Source organism: Podarcis cretensis, assembly GCF_951804945.1.
Source record: "Podarcis cretensis genome assembly, chromosome: Z".
Classification (NCBI taxonomy): domain Eukaryota; kingdom Metazoa; phylum Chordata; class Lepidosauria; order Squamata; family Lacertidae; genus Podarcis; species Podarcis cretensis.
Window position 1 is genome coordinate 27,817,004 of NC_137184.1, and position 24,351 is coordinate 27,841,354.

The 24,351-nt window shown below is 41.9% G+C and overlaps 1 protein-coding gene and 1 long non-coding RNA gene across 11 annotated transcripts in view; one reads left to right on the forward strand and one right to left on the reverse strand.

Annotated features, from left to right (window-relative positions):
* LOC307207744 overlaps window positions 1-24,351 on the reverse strand; it is a 962,945-nt gene that overhangs the window by 803,671 nt on the left and 134,923 nt on the right. The window lies entirely within an intron of this gene.
* TENM1 (teneurin transmembrane protein 1) overlaps window positions 1-24,351 on the forward strand; it is a 399,682-nt gene that overhangs the window by 260,478 nt on the left and 114,853 nt on the right. For all 10 annotated transcript variants that reach the window (XM_079961576.1, XM_079961584.1, XM_079961581.1 and 7 more), the window contains 3 exons: window positions 8,034-8,180; window positions 15,022-15,238; window positions 22,874-22,993. In XM_079961576.1, the coding sequence (XP_079817702.1) occupies window positions 8,034-8,180; window positions 15,022-15,238; window positions 22,874-22,993 (484 nt within the window). The remainder of the gene's footprint in view (window positions 1-8,033; window positions 8,181-15,021; window positions 15,239-22,873; window positions 22,994-24,351) is intronic.

The following is a 24,351-nucleotide window of genomic DNA, read 5'->3' on the forward strand; positions in this document are numbered from 1 at the left end:
TAGGGTTTTGAGTTTATGACATATTGTTGAGTTTTATGATGCATGAAAAATTTTAAGCATTGGTAGCTGCCACAGAAGATGGAATTGGGATTCTAGATGACCTTAACAGATTGGAGATCTGGGCCAAAACTATAACAAAATGAATTTTGATAGGGACAAGTGCAAGGTAGGAATGCACTTCGGCAGGAAGAACCAACCGCACAAATATAAGATTGGGGGGGGGGCACCTAGCTTGCCAGTAGTACAAGTGAAAAGGTTAACGTAAGTCAACAGCATGATGCAAGCAGCCCAAAACAAAAACAAAAACTAATACTATTTAGGCTGCATAAACAGAAGTATAGAGTGCAGATTAAGGGCAGTAATAGTACCACTCTATTCTGCCTTGGTCAGACCACACCTGGAATACTGTGTCCAGTTCTGGGCACTACAATTTAAGAAGGATATTGACAAGTGGGGATGTGTGCCGATGAGATCAACCAAGATGATAAGAGTCTGGAAACCAAGCCTTATGAAGAATGGTTGAGGGAATTGGGTATGTTTAGAAAAGATATGATAGACAGAGAGGAGATATGACAGACATCTTCAAATATCTAAAAAGCTGTCACATGGAAGAAGGATCAAGCTTGTTTTCTCCTGCTTCAGAGAGTAGGACCAGAACCAGTGGCTTCAAGTTACAAGAAATGACATTCCGACTAAACATCAGGAAGAACCTTTTGATGGTAAGAGCTGTTTGAAGTAGACTCCCTTGGAAGGTGGCGGATTCTCCATCATTGGAAGTTTTTAAGTCAAGGTTGGATGGCCATAGGCCGTGGATGCTTTAGTTGAGATTTCTGCATTGCAGAAGGACTAGATGCCTCTTGGAGTCCTTTCCAACTACAATTCTATGATTCTATGCCTTGAATATATTTCTTGGAAGGAAATATGCATATTATTCATTAGGAGGGGTGATGACCGGTGAATGTGGTGTAATTCATTTAAGTGGTATTGATTTTTATGCAAGATCTGGGTGAGAAATCAGAAGTGGACCTGCTGATTTGTGGATGAATTACCAATTCATTGAATAGTCTATTTATTAGCAGTACAGTAAGCCTGCAGCTTATGCGGGGGTTATGTTCCAGGGATTGTGCCTAAAGCCAAAATTACATATAGTCAGACACATTGGTTTAAATGATGAGTAGGATTCTCAAAGTTATTTCTCCCAGAAACTTGCCCTCTTTTTTTATTTCTGCCAGACACATAAAACTAAATCCGCACAAATTAAATGCATGTAAATTGTGGGCTGACTGTATTTTGAGTGGGGAATTAATTAGCTTTCCTCCTGTGAAATTTAATTATTTCTAAATTTGTATCTACAAAGAGATCAGTCTATGCAATTCAGATAAATCAATATATGCAAATTTATGCAAATTGGGGTACATTTTTTTTCTTTTAGAAAATTACATTTTCAGTGGCACATAGCCTCTTTTTTAATGATACGAAGCCAAGGGACATAGTGTCTATGGAAACCAGGGTGCCCAGCACTACATCTTGTGGTGCCCACAAATGTTTCAGTAAGTCTTTGTTGAAAAAACACTGCTCCTTGCTAAATTTGGGCTTTCCCTATTCTTCCTTAAACATTCCCACATTTTGTTGGCTGCTAAGGTTGGAGTCCCCCCCTCCCTTCCATTCTGGACTTGCTCTTGAGAGCAAGTGCTTCGGTGGCTGATGCTGGCACTTGTCTCTTTTTCTACTCTTCTCAAAGTGGCAGCCATTTTGTGACGGGCACCCATGGTACTCTCTCCAAATTCCAAATGTGCCCACTGACCGAAAAACATTGGAGACTCCATTGCTAAGTGGCCACCCTAATTAATAGGGCTGGAAAAGTAATCTACTGGAATTTTCCCTTCTACAAAACTACCAAAAACATAAGAGCACTATTCTATTTTGTTTCTGCTCACCCTAATTGAGTTCCTTTTCACGGATTCTGTGTGAAATAATACTGACATAACCATTAGAAAACATACATCCCATTTCGGTTTCATTTAATAGAAGCTCTGTGAGACCAAAACCATCAGACAGTTTAAATAATTCCTATATTCTGTCCCTTCACTTTACAGGATTTAAATATTGTGCTAGCTATTAAAGACGTCCCTTTCTTTCCTTCCCCTCTACCCCAAGGCTAATTTCTAATGATATTCCTAATAAGAATCTAGAACTCACAGCTCTGTTCAGAAGTCATTGCTCAGCTGTGGAAATGTAACTGTTCAATTTTAATGAAAAATGATACATTTTCTCCAAGTCATTTAATAGTGTAGCCTTGGCAAAATGTCATCTAGATGTTCCCAAAGTTGTTGTTGTTGTTTTAAATCCATAAAGGTTTTAATTGCATGCAGGAGACTTGGGTGCCTGCATTTATAGAAACAGGTTGGCCAGATACCAGCTCTTTTTAAATACACTGGTTTCTTCTTAATTCACTTGCAGGCATATTTTCTGTTTGATTACTGAATTTCCTTTGAACACCAGCAAAAACCCAAACCCTAAACATCTCTTTCTTGTGCTCTTGGTTACATTTTAAATAAAAATACAGTTATAATTAATCCAGGCATCTGGTTGGCAACAGCAGGATGCTGGACTAAAAGGACTTCTTTCTGGTATGAGCTCTTTTTATGTTCGCATGCAGGGGTGCCAACTTGAATAAAATATTGGGGTGGGTGGGTAGGTAAGCCCCACCCAGTGGCATAGCGTGGGTTGTCAGCACCCGGGGCAAGGCAAGTAATTTGCACCCCCTAACCTGGTAGGGGCAGAGAGCTGCAAGTGCGAGTGCGCCCCCCTCAGATGTTGCAGCTGGTGCGGCCGGGCCCCCCTGCACCCCCACGCCACGCCACTGGCCCCACCCCACATAAACTGATCATAAGATGTGGCACATGCACACTATTTAAATGGCAATGCCCATCAGTATTGGGGGGACCAGCCCCCTCAAATATTTTATGGGGGGGCAAAGGGACCTCAGCCCCTAGGAGCTGGCTCCTGTGTTCACATGCATTGACTAAATAATTTATTTCATCATTCATTTATGCAGTGTACAGACTGTGTAACTGAAAAATCTTAAACGCCTTGCAAGAAAAATCTCTAAGCACTTTGCAGGAAAGAATGCAACTATAAAAACACAAAGCTAAAATTTAAAGAAATGAAAAAAAATGCAAAGTGCAGCAAAATATTAAATCAAAGCACTGAGCAGTTGCTGGAGGTGGGGGGACTTTTCAACAACCAGAGAAAGCCTGACTGATGAGGGAGAGAAGGATCTCATTTCTCTGGATTGAATGCAGTACAGAGATAAGGAGATGCTTGTAGGAATTGGATGCCAGTAGATATGGAAACTTCATGGATCGAGCAAGGAGGCATGATCCTGCTCCACCTTCATGCGCTCAGTCATTTCATGAGTAGAATGTGGGTACATTGTGTTGGAGGCATTGAGAGGCTACCTTATACCAGGCGTAGCTAATTACATGTAAACTTATATGTGTATGTTACATGCAGAATATGTATAAAAGAGGCCAACTCCATGCTGTACTATATTTCCACGGCACAATTTTAGAAACGAATTAAAACATTCATATCATTATACAATTATATACATGTTTGCATGTACATGTTTGAAATGCTAGCTTACGAAACTCGGAATGTATAAGCATATAGCATGTATGTAAAATCATTTGTACAATAATGCATATATTGATGCATATACTATACTTGAATTTTGTATATATATATTAAGCAAAAGGGTACTGCTTCTTGCAGAGATTAAGAAGCAAGACAGGGATTAGAAAAATTCATGTGGTTAAGATCGACATCAGGATTTGCAGATAATTCCATCCCGCATTTTATTACAACTTGCATCCACTGTGTCTTTGATGCTTCCAAACATCCACAAAAAAAAACTAACTGACATTCATACTTAAGGGGTTGGAGGCATCAACCTTATTTAACTCCAGCATGTCACCAAGGCCATGCTGCAGCTCAGTACTGATTCCAAGTAGATGGGACTGCACACGTAGCGGCCAGCTGCTATGCCACATATATAGTTGGATCAAAGCCATCATATTTTGCTATTCAGTTCATTAGAACAGTCCATGTTGCAAAAGACGATGAAACACTCCTGGATAGAGAACAATAACTATTAAAAATAACTGCAGTGCATTTATTTCACACGATGTTACCGCTGGAAACCTTTTTTTTTAATGTTCATTGAGATAACAAGATGAGATTAATGATATCTTCCATTCACAAAGGTAGCAAAACGACCTATTTTCAGTAAGTGGAGGCACTTCATCTTAATCAACAGATGGCAAATTAATACTGAAAGGTTTATGTATTTTCATTTAGGTACACAAATGCTGGTTCTGTTTTCTTCTATGTTATGTTCGTGACTTGTTGGAGGGAAGCTGTTAAGGAGCAAGCTTGGGGGGAAAAAGGAGAAAATGCAAACCATTTGAGGGAAACATATGTTTGTAGTCCACCTCCTTCTTTTGCCTGGGTCTCCCTGTGACTCAAGTCTGCAAAGCCTGAGGTATAGCTCTGTTGAAGGGGCAAGGTTTAGGATAGTTAAAAGCATGTGATTCAAAAAATGTCAATGGCTCCATTCCCCACTCATTTCTTTTTATTTATAAGCTTACTCCCCCCCCCTCACCATATAAGGTCCCAGGGTGACTTACAGCAAAGGAGTATAAAGTTATAAAACATAAAACTGTTAACAATAATAAAAATAAGTCAATCATTCCAAATGGAACACAGCAGTATAGATCCAATAAAAGGTGGGTACCACAAAACAAAAGATCTTAATTGACAAAGGCCAGGATAAAGAAGTAAATTCAGTTTACGGCAAGTGCTGTACAATGAAGGTGAAACAGGCACATCAGTGGAGAAGGACTTATACAGCTTAAGGGCTGCCTCTATGGATGTTGGTGACTTCTAACAAAACAGAAAAGGTGGCAGAAATTGCTGCAGTTCACATGTTTGTCTGTGGTCAGGAACAGAAATCAGTTAAGTGAATGCAATTTGCATTTGTTCATATCATTGTTTTACAGTGTGTTGTGAATGTCTTTTTTCCACATTGCTTTGACGTTTACACTGAAATGAATGTAAGTTACATAAATAGTTAAATAGTGCAAGACAAATGACAGTATTTGTTGGAAAGTGAACCGTAGCAGAATAGAAACAGTGTTGATGGTTACAAGTGAACATTGGAATGGAAATCACTGTCTTCTTGCATCCCCAGCTGTCAGAGAGAAAGTTATCTCTTGAAGGACATTCCCACACACTTATGTGGGTGACCTAAGTACCAAGAAAGCCCCTTCTGCAGATCTTAATATTCAAGAAGCTTGGCAGGGATGAAGACAGCCTTTTTGATATTTGCCTTCCCCACACCCAGTCCATTGCTAGTCTCTAATTTCATAGTTTCATAGTCTTCTGGCAGGAGTCTTGTGGTGGACCTATTGATTCTTATTTGACAGAGTTCTTCTTTAGCCAGTTGTTTGAATTTCTACAGCTACAGATAATTCTGTCTGCCTTGCTAAGGGATGTTAGGAGTGCAGTATGAATGCTGAGAACTTGGTGTGCCCCCGCCCGCCCCCAGACACAGCTGCTGGCTCAGAGCTTATTGCCAATACCCAGGCTCACCAATCAATAGAACATAATTAAGCAGCTTCAGAATGCTGCAGGCAAGCTCTGTTGAACACATCTGCTGGCTGAAACTCAAGCTGTGATGAGCATGTCATAGAAAGAGAGTGAATCCAAACCATTTATGGGTATTAAGGCTGCAGTCTTAAAACACGCTCACACCTCACTGAACATAGTGGGACTTACGTCAGTGTAAACACACAAAGGACTGGACTGCAAGGTTGCAGTTCTTTTGGCATACTTAAAAGCAGGGACAGAGAAGCTTTTTCAGCCTAAGGGCTGCATATGTGCTGGGATAACTCAGCAGAGCAGGAGACTCCTAATCTGAGGGACTTGGTTTTGAACCCAACATTGAGCAAAATATTCATACATTGCATGGGTTGTGACAGTGCTTTTTTCAGGAGGTACTCAGGGATATGCAGTACCAGAACCTTGTTGTTGTTGTTGTTAAAAAGTGTGGCACTTACTGTAACAACTTTATGGAGAGTACCAGACCTATTTTTCTAGAAAAAAAGCATTGGGTTGGGACTTGATGACTCTTGTGGTCCCTTCCAACTCTACAGTTCTATTATTCCTTTCTGCCAATGGTGGGTAGAGCCAGAGACAAAAAGAGGCAGAGCAACAAATGCAAATTTTAGTTTTGTACAGTATGCCAGTTTCTGAACATCCCCTCCTCTCTTCTACCCAGACAAGCAAAAGGCATTATCAGGGTTCATTGACATATTAATAAGGCAACATGCTATAGGAGTTTGTGCAGCATGACGTGTGTGTGTGTGGAGAGAGAGAGAGTGCAGCTGTGGCTGGGGAGGGTGTGTGGTGTGGAGAGAGCCCTGCAGGCCAAACAGAGACCTGGTTGGCCACATTTACCCCCTGGGTCTGAGGTTTCTGCACCCCGCTTAAAAATAGAGAATTCCAAAAGAATGTTACAAAAGACAAGGGTTACAAACCATCTAAAATGCAAGTAGAATATGATGTTTCAGTTTGTTAGTTTGTGCAATCAATAAACTAAGGAGATTATAGGTATAGGTATAGGTATAGGTGTAAATATAAAAAGATACCTGAGAGGGTTAAGCCAATCATGAGTGAACTGGGGTTCTTAAGTGTACTAAACCACAGGGTTATATTTAATTCACTGAACCAAGTTTGAATTTTGATAAGCTGTTGAGTAAAAGCAGTTATTCTCTGCAGGTTTTTTTTTTAAATATAATGGATCGGTCTATTCCAGTCTGTGTTAATTTCACAAATGTTTATTCATTAGTCCTTTCAGTCTTATTTCCATATTAATCTGCATGTTTTGTTTTTTAAATCTGTATGAAAATTCGTACATGAATTTGTATTTAAATACTTTAATATATGTACTTCATAAGAAAATACATATTTATATAATATTTTTGCTCAGTGTATGCATTTCTAAATGTTTTTATCCTATAATGCTGAGAGCTGTATTGCAAAGTCAGAGAAGTATGAAATCCAAAGATTATGTTCCTTTCCATGCATTAGTCCAGGAGGTGAGAATCAAGTTAGTTTGCCTAAAAATGTAAACCAGACAAAACCGTTCTTCATCCCTACATGTGGTCCAGGGTGTGATCCATAAGCTGATCAGAGCACACTTATTTGGGAGCAAGCTTCATTTAGTACAGTGGGACTCACTATGGGATAAACCTGCATAGAATCAGGCTGCATGTTATTAGGGATACAGGAGAAATTTGATGCAGTTCACATTTAAACCTACCTAACTCACATTTTTCAAAACAGTATAAGATTTGGAACACAACCATCCTTTAAAATGCAGACTTCTCCAAATTTTACAGGGCAGTTATCCAACCAGGCAATGTGTACAAAAATGTATATAGAAAGTGTTGTATGTAGTGAAAATAACATACAAAATGTGTTGTAATAAGGAAAACTTGATTGTGAAAAAATGTATGTACTAGACTGAAAGGAGAAATTTGCTCCATAATGCAGATGAATTTTCAAGAGGACCATATACATAAATATGTATGTATGTATGTATGTGTGTGTGTATATATATATATATATATATATATATATCGAGCCAGAAACTGATGAGGTAATGTGAAGGACTGAACTTAAGATTGGAAAATGAGAAACTGGGAGAATATGTCTAAAATAGAGATTCACCCACCCTTACTAAGTGCTTGTTTCAAGCTTCCATTCAAGAAGCTCTAAAACAACTTTTTCTTCAGCTGAAAATCATCTCTGTTGACCATTTGCACAAACAGTATTCAGCTATGACAGAATGGTTGTATAACAAGGAGAGTGGTAATATGTCACACTGGTAATAAAATTGATTGATTGATAAAAATTATCATGGACAATGATAATAGATAAAGTTTGTTTAATTGTTCTCTTCCTAGATGGGTGCCCAGGTCTGTGTTATGGAAATGGAAGATGCACCCTTGATCAAAATGGATGGCACTGTGTCTGCCAGGTGGGCTGGAGTGGAATGGGATGCAATGTTGTCATGGAAATGATGTGTGGAGACAGCATCGATAATGATGGAGGTACGGGCATGCTTTATGACCCCCAAGTATTGTGCAATTAGATCCTATGTATTGCCTTTTTGAGGGATGCGGGTGGCGCTGTGGGTTAAGCCACAGAGCCTAGGTCCTGCTGATCAGAAGGTTGGCAGTTTGAATCCCCGCGACGGAGTGAGCTCCCGTTGCTGGGTCCCTGGCTCCTGCCAACCTAGCAGTTCGAAAGCAAGTCAAAGTGCAAGTAGATAAATAGGTATCACTCTGGCAGGAAGGTAAACAGCATTTCTGTGCACTGCTCTGGTTCGCCAGAATCGGCTTAGTCCTGCTGGCCACATGACCCAGAAGCTGTACGCCGGCTCCCTCGGCCAATAAAGCAAGATGAGGGCCGCAACCCCAGAGTCGGTCACGACTGGACCTAATGGTCCTTTACCTTTACCTTTACCTTTTATTGCCTTTTTGCTGTCTTACTTCCCACCCCGCTGAGGGCCATCTGTAATCAGAAGTAACTTAATCAGAAGTTTTTAGTACTGATCCTGTTTTGACCAGCAAGCTTGTTGCTTGCTTGTTTTTAAACTAATTTCACTCTTTTAATTTTCTGTTATTTGTGAGGCTATTTGGGGCTAAAAGCAAGTATATCACATGAATATTTAAACTGGCAAATAAACAAAGTGAAGGACCACACTGCAGAGTGCACAATTCAGACATGATTCTCTGAAGTGGGATAATAATGTGTCCTCCCAACCATTTTGTCCCACCTCCAAACTCTTCATCTTCAAATATGCACATAACATTAAAGGCACCTCTCTCAATCTGAAACAGTGCAACAGATGCACAGCTGTGGAGTGCTGATTTGAGCTTGTGGCGTACATCTGTGCCATGCTGGCAGGACTTAATGATAGCAGCCGTGTACAGCTGATGCCCGCCGTGGCAAAAATTTCTGAGTTTTCTGAGAAATTGCCACATTTTACTACTTATTTCATTTTATTCCTGTTTGCCTCTCCCACTTTGCTCCTTTGGCACAGCAGCCACAAGTTTCCTGACTGGGAGTGGCCTAAAATATCTGGAGGGCACCAGGCTGGCAAATGATGATCGAAGATGATATTTCAAATTTGCTGAAAAGGTACACACACACACACACAAACAAACACACACACGCGTGCTTTTGTATGTCCAGCTATTGTTCAAAAAGCAGCAGGGGTGGTTCCATATAAACTGCCTGGAAAGCCTATGCTGAAACCTTTGAGTGTGACATTCTCACATTAGAGCCTCAGGCTCCAGAATAATGGCACTACCTAAAACCAGAACCAACAAGACTGCAGACTGCAAGCAGTCTGGGTGAGGATCACATCACTTCTAAACTTTCTGTAGAGCATAGGGCATGCTGTGGCTCTACAGAAATGTGCCCAAGCCTCCAAGCAGATATTCACTCTGATTGCCAGACGTTCTTACTTAGGCTGTGCAGCTGGTTTTGAGTAAAAGCGGGAGCGTTCCAAATTTGATCCAGGCCCCAATCTTGCCATCCTACAACCTGCAATTACAGCCCTCCCTTGACCCCCATCCTGCTAAGTCCCCCCCCCCCCTTTAAAAAGAGCAACAGACAATGGTAGTTTTTATTGGTGTTTTTGCATACAAAATAAGATCTCCAAAACCAAGGCCTCAAAAAACAATCCCAGCAGCAGAAGTTGAAACAGTTTTAATGTTGTTATGTATTGCTTTTATATCCTGCCTTTCCTTCTGGAGGAGCCCTGATTGGCAAACATATCCGTACTATAAAATATTATAGGAAGCATCCTAAAAGCAGTGTCCGTTAATGTCAGTGGGTTGGACTAACAAAGGGTACAATCCTAGCAAGTATGTAGCTTGTAGACACATCTATGCTGTTAGAGGCCAAAGTGCCCTCTGTGTCTAGGAATGCCTTCATTTTGTACACCAGCTGTAGTCATATCTGGATTAGGAGGATCTGACTACAGTGGTACCCCGGGTTACCTACGCTTCAGGTTACATATGCTTCAGGTTACAGACTCCGCTAACCCAGAAATAGTACCTCGGGTTAAGAACTTTGCTTCAGGATGAGAACAGAAATTGTGCTCCAGCGGCACGGCAGCAGCAGGAGGCCCCATTAGCTAAAGTGGTGCTTAAGGTTAAGAACAGTTTCAGGTTAAGAACGGACCTCCGGAACGAATTCAGTACTTAACCCGAGGTACCACTATACTAGAGTCCAAGCATTGGTAACCTTGAGACTAGATTACTGCAATGTGAGGCTGCCCTTGGCCCTGAAACCCCAGCTGGTGTGTGTGTTTCTTTGTGGCTGATTAGCTGCTCTCCCTGTGCAAAGGTCAGAGGGGGCAGGGTTTCTGTTGAGGCTGTGGGAGGAGCTTATCAGAGCTTGTAGGGCAGCGGCGCGCGCAGTTTGATCCATCTTTTAGATTTAGGTGAGCTAGTCTCAAACGTTTGTTGGTGGAGACCTAGGGGTTTTTTTTGGGGGGGGGGAGTTATTTGTCCTGTCTGCACGCTTCTTATGATGGAGGACCGCTGTAGCCACCCCCAACAACATGTTCTCAAGATGGAGAGTGAGGGAACAGCTGCAGTCGCCTGCGGTTCCTGCACAATTTTTGCCTTCTTGCCAAAGGTTGCAGGCAGCTTTACCTGCAGCAATTGCATGCTGATTGCCCTCTTAAAAGACAAAGTCCAGCAACTGGAGGAACGTGTAGCTACGCTCCAAAGAATTAGAGAGCTGGAGCTCTTCTTGGAAGTAACAGAGCACACCGTCTCCACCAAGGAGGAGACAGGGGACTCCCCTGAGAAGGAGGCTAGTTCACCAACACAGGAGCCAGATATATGGAGAAACATGACTCAAAGAAGTAGGAAGCCCAGGGTTCGCTCTGATTGTTTAGAAATACACAATCACTTTGAGGTCCTCTCCCCTAGCATGGAAGACGAAGAGCAGACTCCATTTGAGGATCTCTCCCTCATTACAGTCGATCAGGTATATGAAGACGAGCAGCAAAGTCAGTCCTCAGGGAATGTGCAGGCGACCTTGGAATGGACAGCTCACGGAAGAACCCCGACCAAACCTAAGAGGAGGCGTGTAGTGGTGATAGGGGATTCCCTACTGAGGGGAACAGAAGCAGTGATCTGTGGGCCTGACAAGATGTCTCGGGAAGTGTGCTGTCTCCCTGGGGCTAAGATCCAAGATGTAACTGAACGACTGCAAGGAATCATAAAACCCACTGACAAATACCCCTTCCTCTTGGTTCATGTGGGAACCAATGACACTGCAAGCAATAGCCTCCATAAGATCAAAAGAGACTATGAGGCTCTGGGCAGGAAATTGAAGCAATTAAATGCACAAATTGTCATCTCATCTGTCCTCCCAGTTGAACGACGTGGCCCAGGGAGAGAGGGAAAAATAGTGGAAGTGAACAGCTGGCTTCGCAAATGGTGTAAACAGGAACGGTTTGGATTCTTAGATCACGGACTGCAGTTTCTTGAAGATGGACTTCTGGCAAGTGATGGGCTGCACCTCACAACGGTTGGGAGGAATGTTTTTGCCAAAAATCTCGGAAACCTCATCAGGAGGGCTTTAAACTGACTAATGTGGGGGAGGGAGACAGTGCTCCTGAAGGTAGGAGTCTATCAATTGATGAAGATGATCATCCAAATGTCATAGACCAAATGGAGCAAACGGCACGCAGACCTAGTGGTGGGAGGAAAAAATCCTTAAATAAGAGACACAGGGGAATGATTAATGGACTTCAGTGTCTGTACACTAATGCGCAAAGCATGGGAAATAAACAAGATGAGCTTGAGCTCTTGGTACAGCAAACTAAATATGACATAATAGGCATCACTGAAACCTGGTGGGATAAGTCCCACGACTGGAATGTAAAAATGGAGGGATACAATCTATTTCAGAGAAACAGACCAGACAAGAAAGGAAGAGGAGTGGCGTTATATGTCAGGGATGTGTATACCTGTGAAGAGATCCAAGATTTAGAACCTCAAAGCCAAAGTGAGAGCATTTGGGTCAAAATTAAGGGAGAGAAGAATAACAGTGACCTCATTGTGGGAGTTTACTATAGATCCCCAAGCCAAACGGAGGACATAGATGATGCCTTCCTGGAACAGATGGCCAAGCATGCAAAAGGAAGGGAGATAGTAGTAATGGGGGACTTCAATTACCCGGATATTTGCTGGATGTCAAACTCAGCCAAGAGCATAAGGTCAAACAGATTCCTCACTGGCCTTGCAGACAACTTCGTTGTCCAGAAAGTGGGAGAAGCAACAAGAGGAACAGCCATTTTAGATCTGGTCCTAATCAATGTTGATGACCTGGTTAGTGACAGAATTACAAGCCTGGTAGATGAAGGGAACGCAGTGGATGTAGCCTACCTTGATTTCAGCAAGGCATTTGACAAGGTGCCCCATGATATTCTTGTAAAGAAGCTGGTAAAATGCGGACTTGACTATGCTACCACTCAGTGGATTTGTAACTAGTGGGGTGCCACAGGGTTCTGTCTTGGGCCCGGTCTTATTCAACATCTTTATCAACGACTTGGATGATGGACTCAAGGGCATCCTGATCAAATTTGCAGATGACACCAAACTGGGAGGGGTGGCTAACACCCCAGAGGACAGGATCACACTTCAAAACGACTGTTGCTGTAAACTGTCCTGGTATTTTATAAGATGGTAGCAGGGCTTTTTTTCAGCTGGAACTCAGTTCCAGCACCTCTCAGGTGGGTGCATTGCCATTATAAGAGAACAAGGGAAGTGTTCATGGTGAGTTCTGGCACCTCTTTTATTAGAAAAATAGCACTGTGTTGTATATTAGTTGTTTATTGTGTATACAACACAGGATGCTGTTGGCACTGTGATCTAAACCACTGAGCCACTTGGGCTTGCTGATTGAAAGATTGGCGGTTTGAATCATGCAACGGGGTGAGCTCCCATTGCTCTGTCCCAGCTTCTGCCAACTAAGTGGTTTGAAAGCATACCAGTGCAAGTAGATTAATATGTACCGCTGCGGCAGGAAGGTAAATGGCATTTCTGTGTGCTCTGACACTCGTCACGGTGTCCCATTGCACCAGAAGCGGTTTAGTCATGCTGGCCACATGACCTGGAAAGCTGTCTGTGGACAAGCGCCAGCTCCCTTGGCCTGAAAAGCAAGATGAGCACTGCACCCGATAGTCACCTTTGGCTGGACTTAACCGTCCAGTGGTCCTTTACCTTACCTTTACCTTTACAACACAGAGCAAAAAATATATATAGGAACTTGCTGTCATTCCATCCCAAATACTCTAGCCAAACTTGAACCTAGCTTTCCTACTTTTATTTTCCTTCCTTCCTTCCTTCTCCATTGTTTTTTCCTTACTGATGTAGATAAAACTAACTCAGCTTATCATTCTTTCACATATAGATTATTGCACAGTATTATTTTCTCATCTTCCTATCTCACATTGTAAGCTGCTTATCTCTGTCCTTAATTCTTCTGCTTACTGATCTTGCACAGCAGTCCAACATGTATCTCCTTTTTTCTTCTCTCTTCCTCATTTCATATTGAACAGGAGGTGCCGCACCTTGCTTTCCTTACCTCGCTACTCTCCTTTCAGTTTATTTACCTTCTTGCATTGTGTGACCAGGTGGTGGCAGCCCCAGCCCCCAGGGATATGGAATTAAAATTAGGCCAAATTTTATTAAACTTCCAAATGTAGGAAGACCTTGGCTTAGGCCTTGGTCGTGTATACCTCCCAGCCCCTCAGCCGGGGTGGAACTGGGGCTCATCAGCGTAAATGGGATATGGGGGTGCTCTGTGAGACATAAGTGTAGCAGGCAGCCAAGCCCATGTCCCTGCACACAGGGTAGTTCACTGACGACCTTTCAGTGTATGGCCAGTGACACCCATATATATATAATCCCTTTAAGAGGGGGACCCTGGAATCGCTGCTGCAGCGGGGTGAGACACCACTTCTCCTCCCCCCCCCCCATATAGGGAAGAAAAGACTAAAGGATTCCACCCAAGTCCATAAACCACCCAAGTTGTGACAAATTGCTATGGGGAAGACAAAACCTTCCAATGCAGGAAAATTTCTTCCCGTTCCTTCAACAGCAACTGTCAAAGACCGCAGCAGCGCCCTCCAAACAGGAAGAAAAAGTTAATCTGCAAGCAAGAAACATTAAACAAAGGGAGGGTAGGGAGGGTGAATCTCCAGAGCTGACTGCCTGGCTATTGTTGGCTCCACCCCCTATTTATAAATGAGGCTGGCCCCACCTCCCAGCAAAAAACTTGATTACTGAGGCTGGGTGTGAACCTCCAAAAATTATCACTGAGAGGCAAGCCAGCTCCTGTTTGCCAGTAAGCTCCCTGGGAACCGTAGCACCACGCGCGATCCCTCAAAGGGCATCCACAATGTAAAGTGTGAGTGCTCATTCTCCATTCTTCTGTTGGCTATTGCACCACCAACTTCAGTCTAAACTCTCCCCTCAGCTGGCCCCCACCTGCCTAGCTCTTTGCTTACCACCAGTCCAGGGGCTGTTATCTCCAACTATGGGCCACCTAGCCTTTTATCACCCCCCCATTGGAGATTCACCCTTCCCCTTCTTGCACAGGTACTTCATTGTGTGGAGAAAAAGTAGGGCATAAATGTATAGATGATAAGCAAGGAATGCTGAAATTGTCGCGCGCGCGCGCACACACACACACACACATATATATAATATCCATGGTGTTTCTATTGTTAAGTCTCTTTGAGATGTTTCCTAGGAAGAGATCGTAAATGCAGGTAAATAAATAAATAATGCATTCTTCCCAGCCGTTGATCCTTTGGCTGCTGTATTGCAACATTTTTTCCTGTATTATCCATTTCAGATGGTTTGACAGACTGTATAGACCCTGACTGCTGCCAGCAAAGCAATTGCTATTCAAGCCCGCTCTGTCAAGGGTCCCCTGATCCCCTTGACCTCATTCAGCAGAGCCAGCCTCCTTTCTCTGAGCATCCTCCAAGGCTCTTTTATGATAGAATCAAGTTTCTTATTGGCAAGGAAAGCACTCATGTAATCCGAGGAGATGTCTCATTTGAGAGCAGGTAAGTGTTTTGTGTGTTTTCTTTACTGCTGAAAGCTGCTTTCCAAATTGAAGGTACTCAACCACTACACGGGTAGGAATGGTTGGTGTGTGTGTGTGTGTGGAATTAAATGATCCTTTATAACTTCTTTGGGGAATATTGCCTGGTCTTCTCCACGCTTAAAATAAGGCCATAAACAGATATTTTAGATTTGTGGCATAGGTCTTTTACACATATATACTGTTTTCAGTTTTCAGTCATGAAATAGCGTTGACATGCAAAAATGTCCAATAACTTAATAAAAAATAGTTTACATTTGTTTACATTTAAAACAACAGGAAGAATGCTGCAGTCCTTTTAAAGCTTTTTTGGGAAGCTCTGACCAAGAAGGATACTTCCTTTTGAAAGATAAATGGCCCCATGTAGAATCATCTCAGGAGCTCATGGTCACATTCTATGATATTTCTGTATTTTTTGTTGAATTCTGATGCTATTTCTTGTTGTTTTGATTGATATATATCTTGTACTTTTATTGTATGTTTCTTTTGAGTTCATATGTGTTAATCTTGTTCACTACTTTGGGGACCTTTGGGCTAAAAAGTTGTATATAAATGAAACTTACCATGCCATAAGGACTCCCCACATGTGGTAAATGAGCACACCACAGACAGGATGATGTATGCTGATGCACTAGTTTGCTACATGCAGGAAAGGCTGTGTGTCTTTGGAGTGTTTTTCAGGCATAGGACCATAATTTATGGAAGGGCCATAACAGCTTAGTGGTAGAACAACATTTCAGTCTCCAGCATCTCCAGATAGGAAGGTCTTGCCTGAAACCCTGAAGAGCCTCTGGCAATCAATATCAACGATACTAAGCTGGGTGAACTAATGGCCTGACCCAGTAAAAAGCAGCTTTCTATTCCCTTGCCCGAAGAATTCAGGGGCTATAACAGAATAGGCTCTGACTGCTGTGGAAGGAACTGTAGCTCAATGGTAAGTTCATAGTTTGGATGCAGAAGGTCCCTTGACATCTCCATTTGGGGAGAGGGGAGATCTAGGTGGCCAATGAGACACTGGAAAGCTCATCAATATTTAACACTGGGCTAGATGTACAAATACTTACATTCCTGTGAAAAAGTTGAAATCTGGAACCGGGCTTCTTCATTGGTTGTTCTTAAATTGGGGAGAAATTTCCAAAGGCAAAGTGACGCTTCATATGTGGGGCTAAGCTGGTGCAGTTTGTGAAGGAAGAGCCATTTGGGAGACTCTTGAATGATGCACATGATCTAGATCTGTATCAGTTTGTTTGGAATGGCATGGAGGGGGTAATCTGTGGACAGAAACCAGCATAGTAGAGAAGAACAGAAAGATCTTCCTGATCTAACAAATAGCTCTGTGTACCTTACGTCAGTAAAGACATTTAAACCAGTTTGTTCTGTTGCTGAACTAAAAATGAGCAGGATCCTACAGCCACAACAAACCTCTGAAGGTGGCTTGCTTAAGCAGGTAGTATCAGGCTGGAGTTGCATGAGCTTGGGTAAGTCTAAGCAGAAAAGACTCTCCTGGATCAGAGCAAAGGCCTATCTAGTCCAGCATCCTGTTTCCCATAGTGGCTAGCCCTGATGTCTCTTGAAAGGCTCCGCATCATGACATGAGGGCAATAGCCATCTCCTGTAGTTCCCAAGTAACTGTATTGAGAAGCAATGCTGCTTTTTATCCTGGAGGCAACATACTGCCATTATGGCTATTAGTCTTATCCTGATAAGGTCTGGAGTTCAACTGAGCCCTTCTATATGTCTTGATCTCTCCCTCTTTCACGAAAAGTAGAGTGACTTTAAAGAGTAGTCCTTTATCTTTCAGACTTGCACTCTCAGCCTATTGGAAGCATTCGGGTGCAACTCTCCTTGAAGGCTGATGTGCCTGCATAGGAAAAAGTAGATAGAGGGGGGAACCTCCCAAGTTTCCTCAACTGTCCTTTCTGACCTAACCTGTGGTGACCTTTCTTCAGGTGCTAGACTGATAGGCTTTTTGACCTCATTACCTGCTTCCTGCTTCTTCATCCTCACCTTAGGAGAGGATACATCTTTTCTGTCCTGCTTACTGAGGTACAAGAGCAAGCATGGCTCAAGGCAACGTCACCTTAGCTAGGATCTTTCTTAGCCAGCATATACTTTCCAGAATGAATGTAGCTTTCTTATTTTCCTAAACTCAGAGTCTCATGGTGATTCTATCCAAGTTAAGCGTTCCCCTTCAGTAGGAATGCACAGTATTAAGTTCAACTTCTGGTTAGCATTTTAACTCCAAATGTCAGCACAGTCAGCATGAGGCCTCTGGCATACAGAAGGGACAGTTCCTCAGGGTGAATCTGGTTCAAGAGGTGCTGCCTCTTGGGGGCGTGTTTTGGTTCTCTGGTCAAAGGGGCTGCTGGCTGACTGGCTCAGGCCTGGTGGCAAGGCCTAGGTTCAGTCCCTCCATGGCTTGCACTACTGGTCTTCCTGAACCAGCTGGTCACTCCTTCTCTGTCAAGGATGTTTGATGTAATGTTGTAATTCCTCCTCCAACCAGGAGTTTCTGCCAGGAAATTCTTATCAGTTCTTATTCAAACAGGGAATTATCATCAATGTGCCTTAGATTCAGTTTGCTGGAAAATAATGGTGGTTGTGTGAGTGAATGATATACCTTTGAGTCTATAATACATATGTGTGTTTCTGTGTGACTATAGAGAAGTAGTTTAAGGCTCTGAAGGCAAGGTTACTGATATTTTCCTCCGAAAAGGGAGTAACATTTGAAATATGCAGCTCATAAGGTTTTATACAGCAGCCCACCCCAGGCAACAATAATTTATGTACTGGTGTTGACAGCCACAGATCATCCATAATACCTAACAGTTTCTCATGTACCTTGGCCTGTAAATTAGATTTCTTGGTTCTTAAACATTGTTGTACTGAAGGAGAAAATATAGCTAGTTGTGCTGATGTACTAGAGAGGGAGAAATCCCAAAATAAGGATAGGATAATATCTTTATTAGATCAGTGCCTGGATTGGCAGCCACCTGAGAACTCCACACACACACCGCTCTAAGATCCATCATGAAAGATAAGCAGGATATGAATGTAATTAAATAAAAAATATTAGGTTAGACCATGCTAGGTGCAAAACAGATTTGAGGTTGCACCAAAGGTTAATAGGAAGAAGGGAAAAAACAACCATTCTGCCTTTGAAAACAAAAAAGGCAACATTTGGATTCATTTCCTATGTGCTGCAATTAACACATGATATGGATCTGAATTGTTCTTTGTGCTGAATGTCAAAATTGGATGCCAAACATGCTTTTAAAGGAAGCTGGGAGGCTTGTATGACATGGAAACAATAAGAGGCAGGTATTAAAATGCCCCTGTGAAGGAATGGGGCTTTCAGCATTTTGTGTTTGTGTTTTTGTATTCAAGTAATGGGTTATAGAATAGTTTTGCTCTAAAGGCTCTCATGCATAAGAAGGTTAAAAAAACAACTCACACAAATGTTAAAAGTTCAAAAAGTTTAAGAGGATATGTTTTGCGCAGGAGATTCAAAAGTTGTTCCTAAGAACATGGCAATTCAAGGGAAGTAGAAACTTAACTAAGATACTACTCATCTACTGATTAATTAAAGTGCTGAAAGTTAGCTAAACATCAAGGACTTTGTTGTGAAGAGCTGGGGTTTAAGAGCTGCAAGAGAATAAGAGGGATAAACAGTTTTTAAGACTGCATGAACACTGGAAAGTGTTGACTTTTCCAGTTGGATGCTGCAGGAGGAAGAAACCAAGAGAGGACCACAAAGGGATCCACAAGCTGAACTGTGGGGTGAAAATTGTTAAGTATTGGCTTGATTCAGGAAACATTCTAGAATAGGTATAGCTGGATGCTTTTATCTCTTAAACTCTAATGGATAACTACACAAACTTTAAAATTAGAGTCTTTCGCCCCGAAATTCTTTTCCTCAACCTGCTTAACTTTTCATTTTGCTAAATTCTTAAGTAAAATCATAATATGGTCTGAAACATTATTATTCACCCTGTGTCTGAATGCTGTACCACTTTATCTAATACTGGAAGAAAAGAAGAGACTGAGAGGAGATATGATAGCCATCTTCAAATATCTAAAGGGCTGTCACATGGAAGATGGAGCAAGCTTGTTTTCTCCTGCTCTAGAGGGTAGGACCCAAACCAATAGATTCAAGTTACAATAAAGGAGATTCCAACTAAACACCACAAAGAATTTTCTAGTTTGACAGTGGAACAAACTTCCTCGGAAGGTGGTGGACTCTCTTTCATGGGAGACTTTAGTTGGGATTCCTGCATTGCAGGGGGGGGGGGGGGGTTGAACTAGATGCCCCTTGGGGTCCTTTTTAACTCTACAATTCTATGATTCTAAGTTCAGAAGTGCTGTTTGGTGTGAGCAGCCAGAGACGGGGGAAATAATATCTACAGAGTGACAGCAGTGAGGTTTTAAAAAAAGGTGGAGTTGGTTTGGCTGATTTGTTTGAGAGGAATAAAAAGAGAAGCAAGGCAGAGACTTTCATAATAGATAGACCATGGCTTGACTGTTTTGGGAACTGTACTAGACTGTGATTTCAGGACTGACCCTAGGATTCCATGCCTGAATCTTCTTCAGAGACAGGAGCCTGTCTGTACAGATTGAACCTTTCTCTTTGCATTGGATCTGAACCTGTATTTGATCATTGACTCCTCTCTAGTGTTGCCCTTGGGACTGTTGTCAGTAGCACTTTCTCCTTACACTACGCTGCTTGCTGTGTGCACTATTGGGACTTACCTCAATGTAAAACAGGTTTAGGACAGTTTGTGTACCCATGTTTACAAACCTATGGTTATTCACATGCGTAGTGAACTCTTTCAGTTCTAGGAATTATCTCCTTCAGTTAAACCAAGTTCACTGAACTAATTCAAAAATCTCTAAACTAAACCTGAAAGTAGTTTCCATAATTAAAGACAAATTAAGTTCATGGGGGGGGGGAGTTGAACTTTGAATGATTCCTAGTTCACCTTCAAGTTCACTCCCTTTCTCTCTTAGCTTTATTTTATTTTATTTTATTTTTAAAAAGTAAGTCAAGTGGATATTTCTAAAGTTGGAAGCAGCATTATAAGTTTCAGGCTATACTATTGCTAAACACTTTTAGCACTTAATCAGGAACAGCAGGAAGCACAATTCTGATGGAGTGTCTCCATCAAAAGAAGGAGGAGCAAAGGTATGAAGAGGAGATGCTGCAGTAGAAACAACCACCACCACCCAAGGTCACAGCAAAGGATTTCATGGCATTCACCCCTGGAGAGGATCCCTATGTGACTCTTCTTACCTTTGCATGAACATTTCCTGTGACACTTGGCAAAAATCAATATCAGTACTAAGCATTGGTGCAATGTATCAAGTATTCAGAGCATATCACATACATTATCTCAGTAATCCTTGATACAACCCTGTAAAGGTGACCATTGTTTTATCTCTGTATTGCAAACACTGAGATAGGGGAGTTGACATGGCTTAGTTCATGGCAGAGAGAAAATTTTGATTGGCGCTTACTAGATTTCACTTATAGTCACAATATAACACCAGTGTTGAGATTGCCCTTCAGTCACTTACCTTTCATGATGGACCCCTTAGCACTTCTAAATGAGCCAAATATATCGACCTATCAAGCGTGAAAAGACTTGACAGTCTGATGTTCATACTGTGGCCATGGATTGAGGGTGTGCATATTAAAATAGTTTACCCATTTTTAGCCACATATTGCTAGCAATTTGCTTGATTTGCCTTCATACATGTGACTAAAATTATTCTAGGCCTAGAGTTAATTGCCCTCCCGAGGTTGCTTAGACCAGTGTTGTCAGTTGGAAGGAAATGAATAAACCTTACTAGACCTTTTTTCCTTAATACATTTCACTGCAACATTTGATGCAATAAATTATACATTTATTTGAGTAAAATTGCCATTTGTTAGTTTGTCTATCAGACATACACTTCAGCAGTTAATGCCTCTTCTGTTGGTCAGAAAAGACTTGTAACGTTATATGTAAGACAATGTACAAGCAATTGAAAATGCAAGACATACAGCTAGAGAAAGAAATAATTGAGCCTAAGGCTATCCATAACTACTAGTCATGATGACTATGTTCTACCACCACTATCAGAGGCAGTATGCCTGTGAATATGAGTTACTATAAAGCATAAGTGGACAGGCTGCAGTAGTACTCAGGTCCTGCTTGTGGGCTTCACATAGGCATCTGGTTGGGTACTAGAGCAACAGGGTGCTGGACTAGATGGGTCATTGGCTAGATTCAGCAGGCTCTTATTGTTGTTGCTGTTGGCATCTGCCTGTCTTGGGAGACAATGGAGAGTACACTTTGGGGGGTGAAGTCAAACATTTGGAGAGTTGCAGCGCCTGCTACAGCTGTAGAGACCCATATGAGAGAGACATAGTTTGTTGCAGCTGGGGCAGATGAAGGCATCTGGTTTTGTGATGCAGATGCATCATGGTGTTCGTTCTCTCTGCGCTCTATCCAGTGGCCACCCCTCCTTTGTTCACTCTTGTTGATGAATGACCTGTCTGTCTCCAGGCACTACAGTCTTCTGCAAGGGATTCCCACATGGCAGTGTTGATGTTTCTAGCCTTCATGTCTCACTTGCAGTCATCTTTGTAACAGATATTGATCTGCCAAGGGGCCTGGTGCCTTTAGACAGCTCCCCTGTAGAACATGTCCCTGCAAATCCTGCTGTTTTGTGGACATGCCCAAACCAGTGCAGATGTCACTGAGACAGGAGTGTGAATGTGGTAGGACTGTGGTATTAGGTGTGCACATCTTTATTTGAGACTCTGCCCTGTCATGTGATGCCCCAAATCTTCCTGACAACAGCACATGTGGAAGGTGTTGAGACATCGCTCCTGGTGGTTGTAAGTCACTTCCATAAAGCAGCATGCTCAACACACAAGGCTGGTAGACCTTCATCTTAGGATCAGTTGTTAGCATTACATTCTCCCATACCATTTTGGGAGAGGGAGAGGCAAGCCATAGCCATGACTGCCTTGCCAATATGCTTATCCAGTTCAGTGTCAGTGGAAAGGTTGCTGGTTATGGTGGAGTCCTCTGCAAAATCCATGCAAGGGACCCTATTTTGTTAGGAGATTGCAATGCAAGCCCCTTCCTGAATCGGGGTGGAGTTTGTATGGAATCCTGCAAAACTGGGGAGGATTAAACCTTGCTCATCAGCTGGTGAGTGGGGGGTTAAATTATCCTTACTTTGACTGTGTGCACTGTTCCTCCTCCTGCCTCTCTAGCTCACACTGGCAATGCCATTTCAGCCTCAGTGGCCAAGGGAAATGGTGGACAATGGTAGAGCAGGATGGTTGCTGTGGACCTGTCTAGGCCTTTCCTAACAATTCCTCCACAGCTCGCCTGGACCACCCACCTCTGTCTCAATCTGTGCTTTTGTCTCTTATCTCCCTCCTCCGCTTCCCTTTTCCTCAGGGTCCATCACTGCTGTGATGGTGATGCAGTTCTCAGAAGTTTATTATAATGCTGTACTTCACTGTACAACCTGTGCAACTATCATTGGATGTCTCAGTATCTTCCTTTGTTTATGCTCATTTCACCCTGTCTTATTGCAGACGTGCTTGTGTTGTTCGAGGCCAGGTGGTAGCGATAGATGGAACCCCCCTGGTTGGCGTGAATGTGAGTTTCCAAAACCACAATGATTATGGATACACCATCAGCCGACAGGATGGAAGGTGAGATAGTTTATTCTGTGTCTTCTGGTACTATTTTACTTCATTTTTGAGAAGCATTTGGTTAATTCAGTTGTTGAAAATAACTTGGCTGTCAACTAATTAAATAATTAAGTCTGGAGACTCGTCTGTCTTTTAAACTGATAAGTTACTTGATTTTATTTTAATGCAAATCAGCAAAATATACAATTTTTGGTAAATATTTTTAGTTAATTTTTCAGTCGATAAAAGACAAGTAAAGCAGCTATAACAAAAGATCAGAAATAGAGAACATTAACACAAAACAAAATAAATATGTTTTATTTACCATATGCATGGTAAATGCAGTCTGTGGGTTGAGTAGAAAGGTGAAATTTGTATGTATTTGAATAAGGCACATTGGTAGTTTCTGTATAATTCCAAATTACCGAGTCTTGTGATGGTAGTTTTCTTGAGAATATTGATGTTGCTCTATAAGTAATAAAAAATCCCAAGGTTCTAGTCCTTATTTAAATTTCAAATTACATGAAATTTTCTCCATTACAAAATATACCATTCTGAGACATACTACGTGCACTATAACAAACATAAATGAACAAAAGTCCTCGTCAGAAAATAAAATATACCTTCAACGCTTTATTTTTACTATTGTTTTATAGGCGATTGTACTATTGTTTTATAGGTGATTGTATGGCTTTTGTTGTATTCATTGTACCACTTTTACTTTTTTCTGATTTTACATCATGCTTTGGACTTTTACATTTTTGTAAGTCACTTGAAGGTTTCTTACGTGGCAAGCAACTAATAAATTGAAATAACAGTAATTGTTATATGCCACCCCAATCTCTGAGCGACAAGAGATTCCAGGAGTTTCAGGCACTTACCCAGCGTTCAGTTTTGTTGGAATGAGAGACAGTGGAGCCTGTTGTATCTTTGGGATATGTGGTTTATTGACACCAATATGCAACCTGAACCTAAGGTGGAGAGGCTCACAGCATTAACAACCCAACAGATATCGCTTCTCCATTAGTGACAGCTTTGGATCCAGCACAAATCAAGCAAGTCCAGCTTCTTGACTTGTTTTTCCGATGAGTTCACGCACCACTACCTTGGCTGTTGTCCTTCTAGCTACCAGACAGGCAGGAAGGAGAAAGGCCTACCCATTTGCCATATGGTGCACAGCAACTTCTTTGGTTATGCTACTCATGGTCCTTAAATGGCCAGCTAAGGCTATTGTCTTAAAATCACCTAGACAGGCTATAGTCAATCTATAAAAATGAATGTGTTGTCAGTAATGTTGTTTTTGTTTCAATCAATTCTGGTGATCAACAAGACAGATTGTTTCAATGTATGGCAAAAATATATTTCTAAATATATCTAGC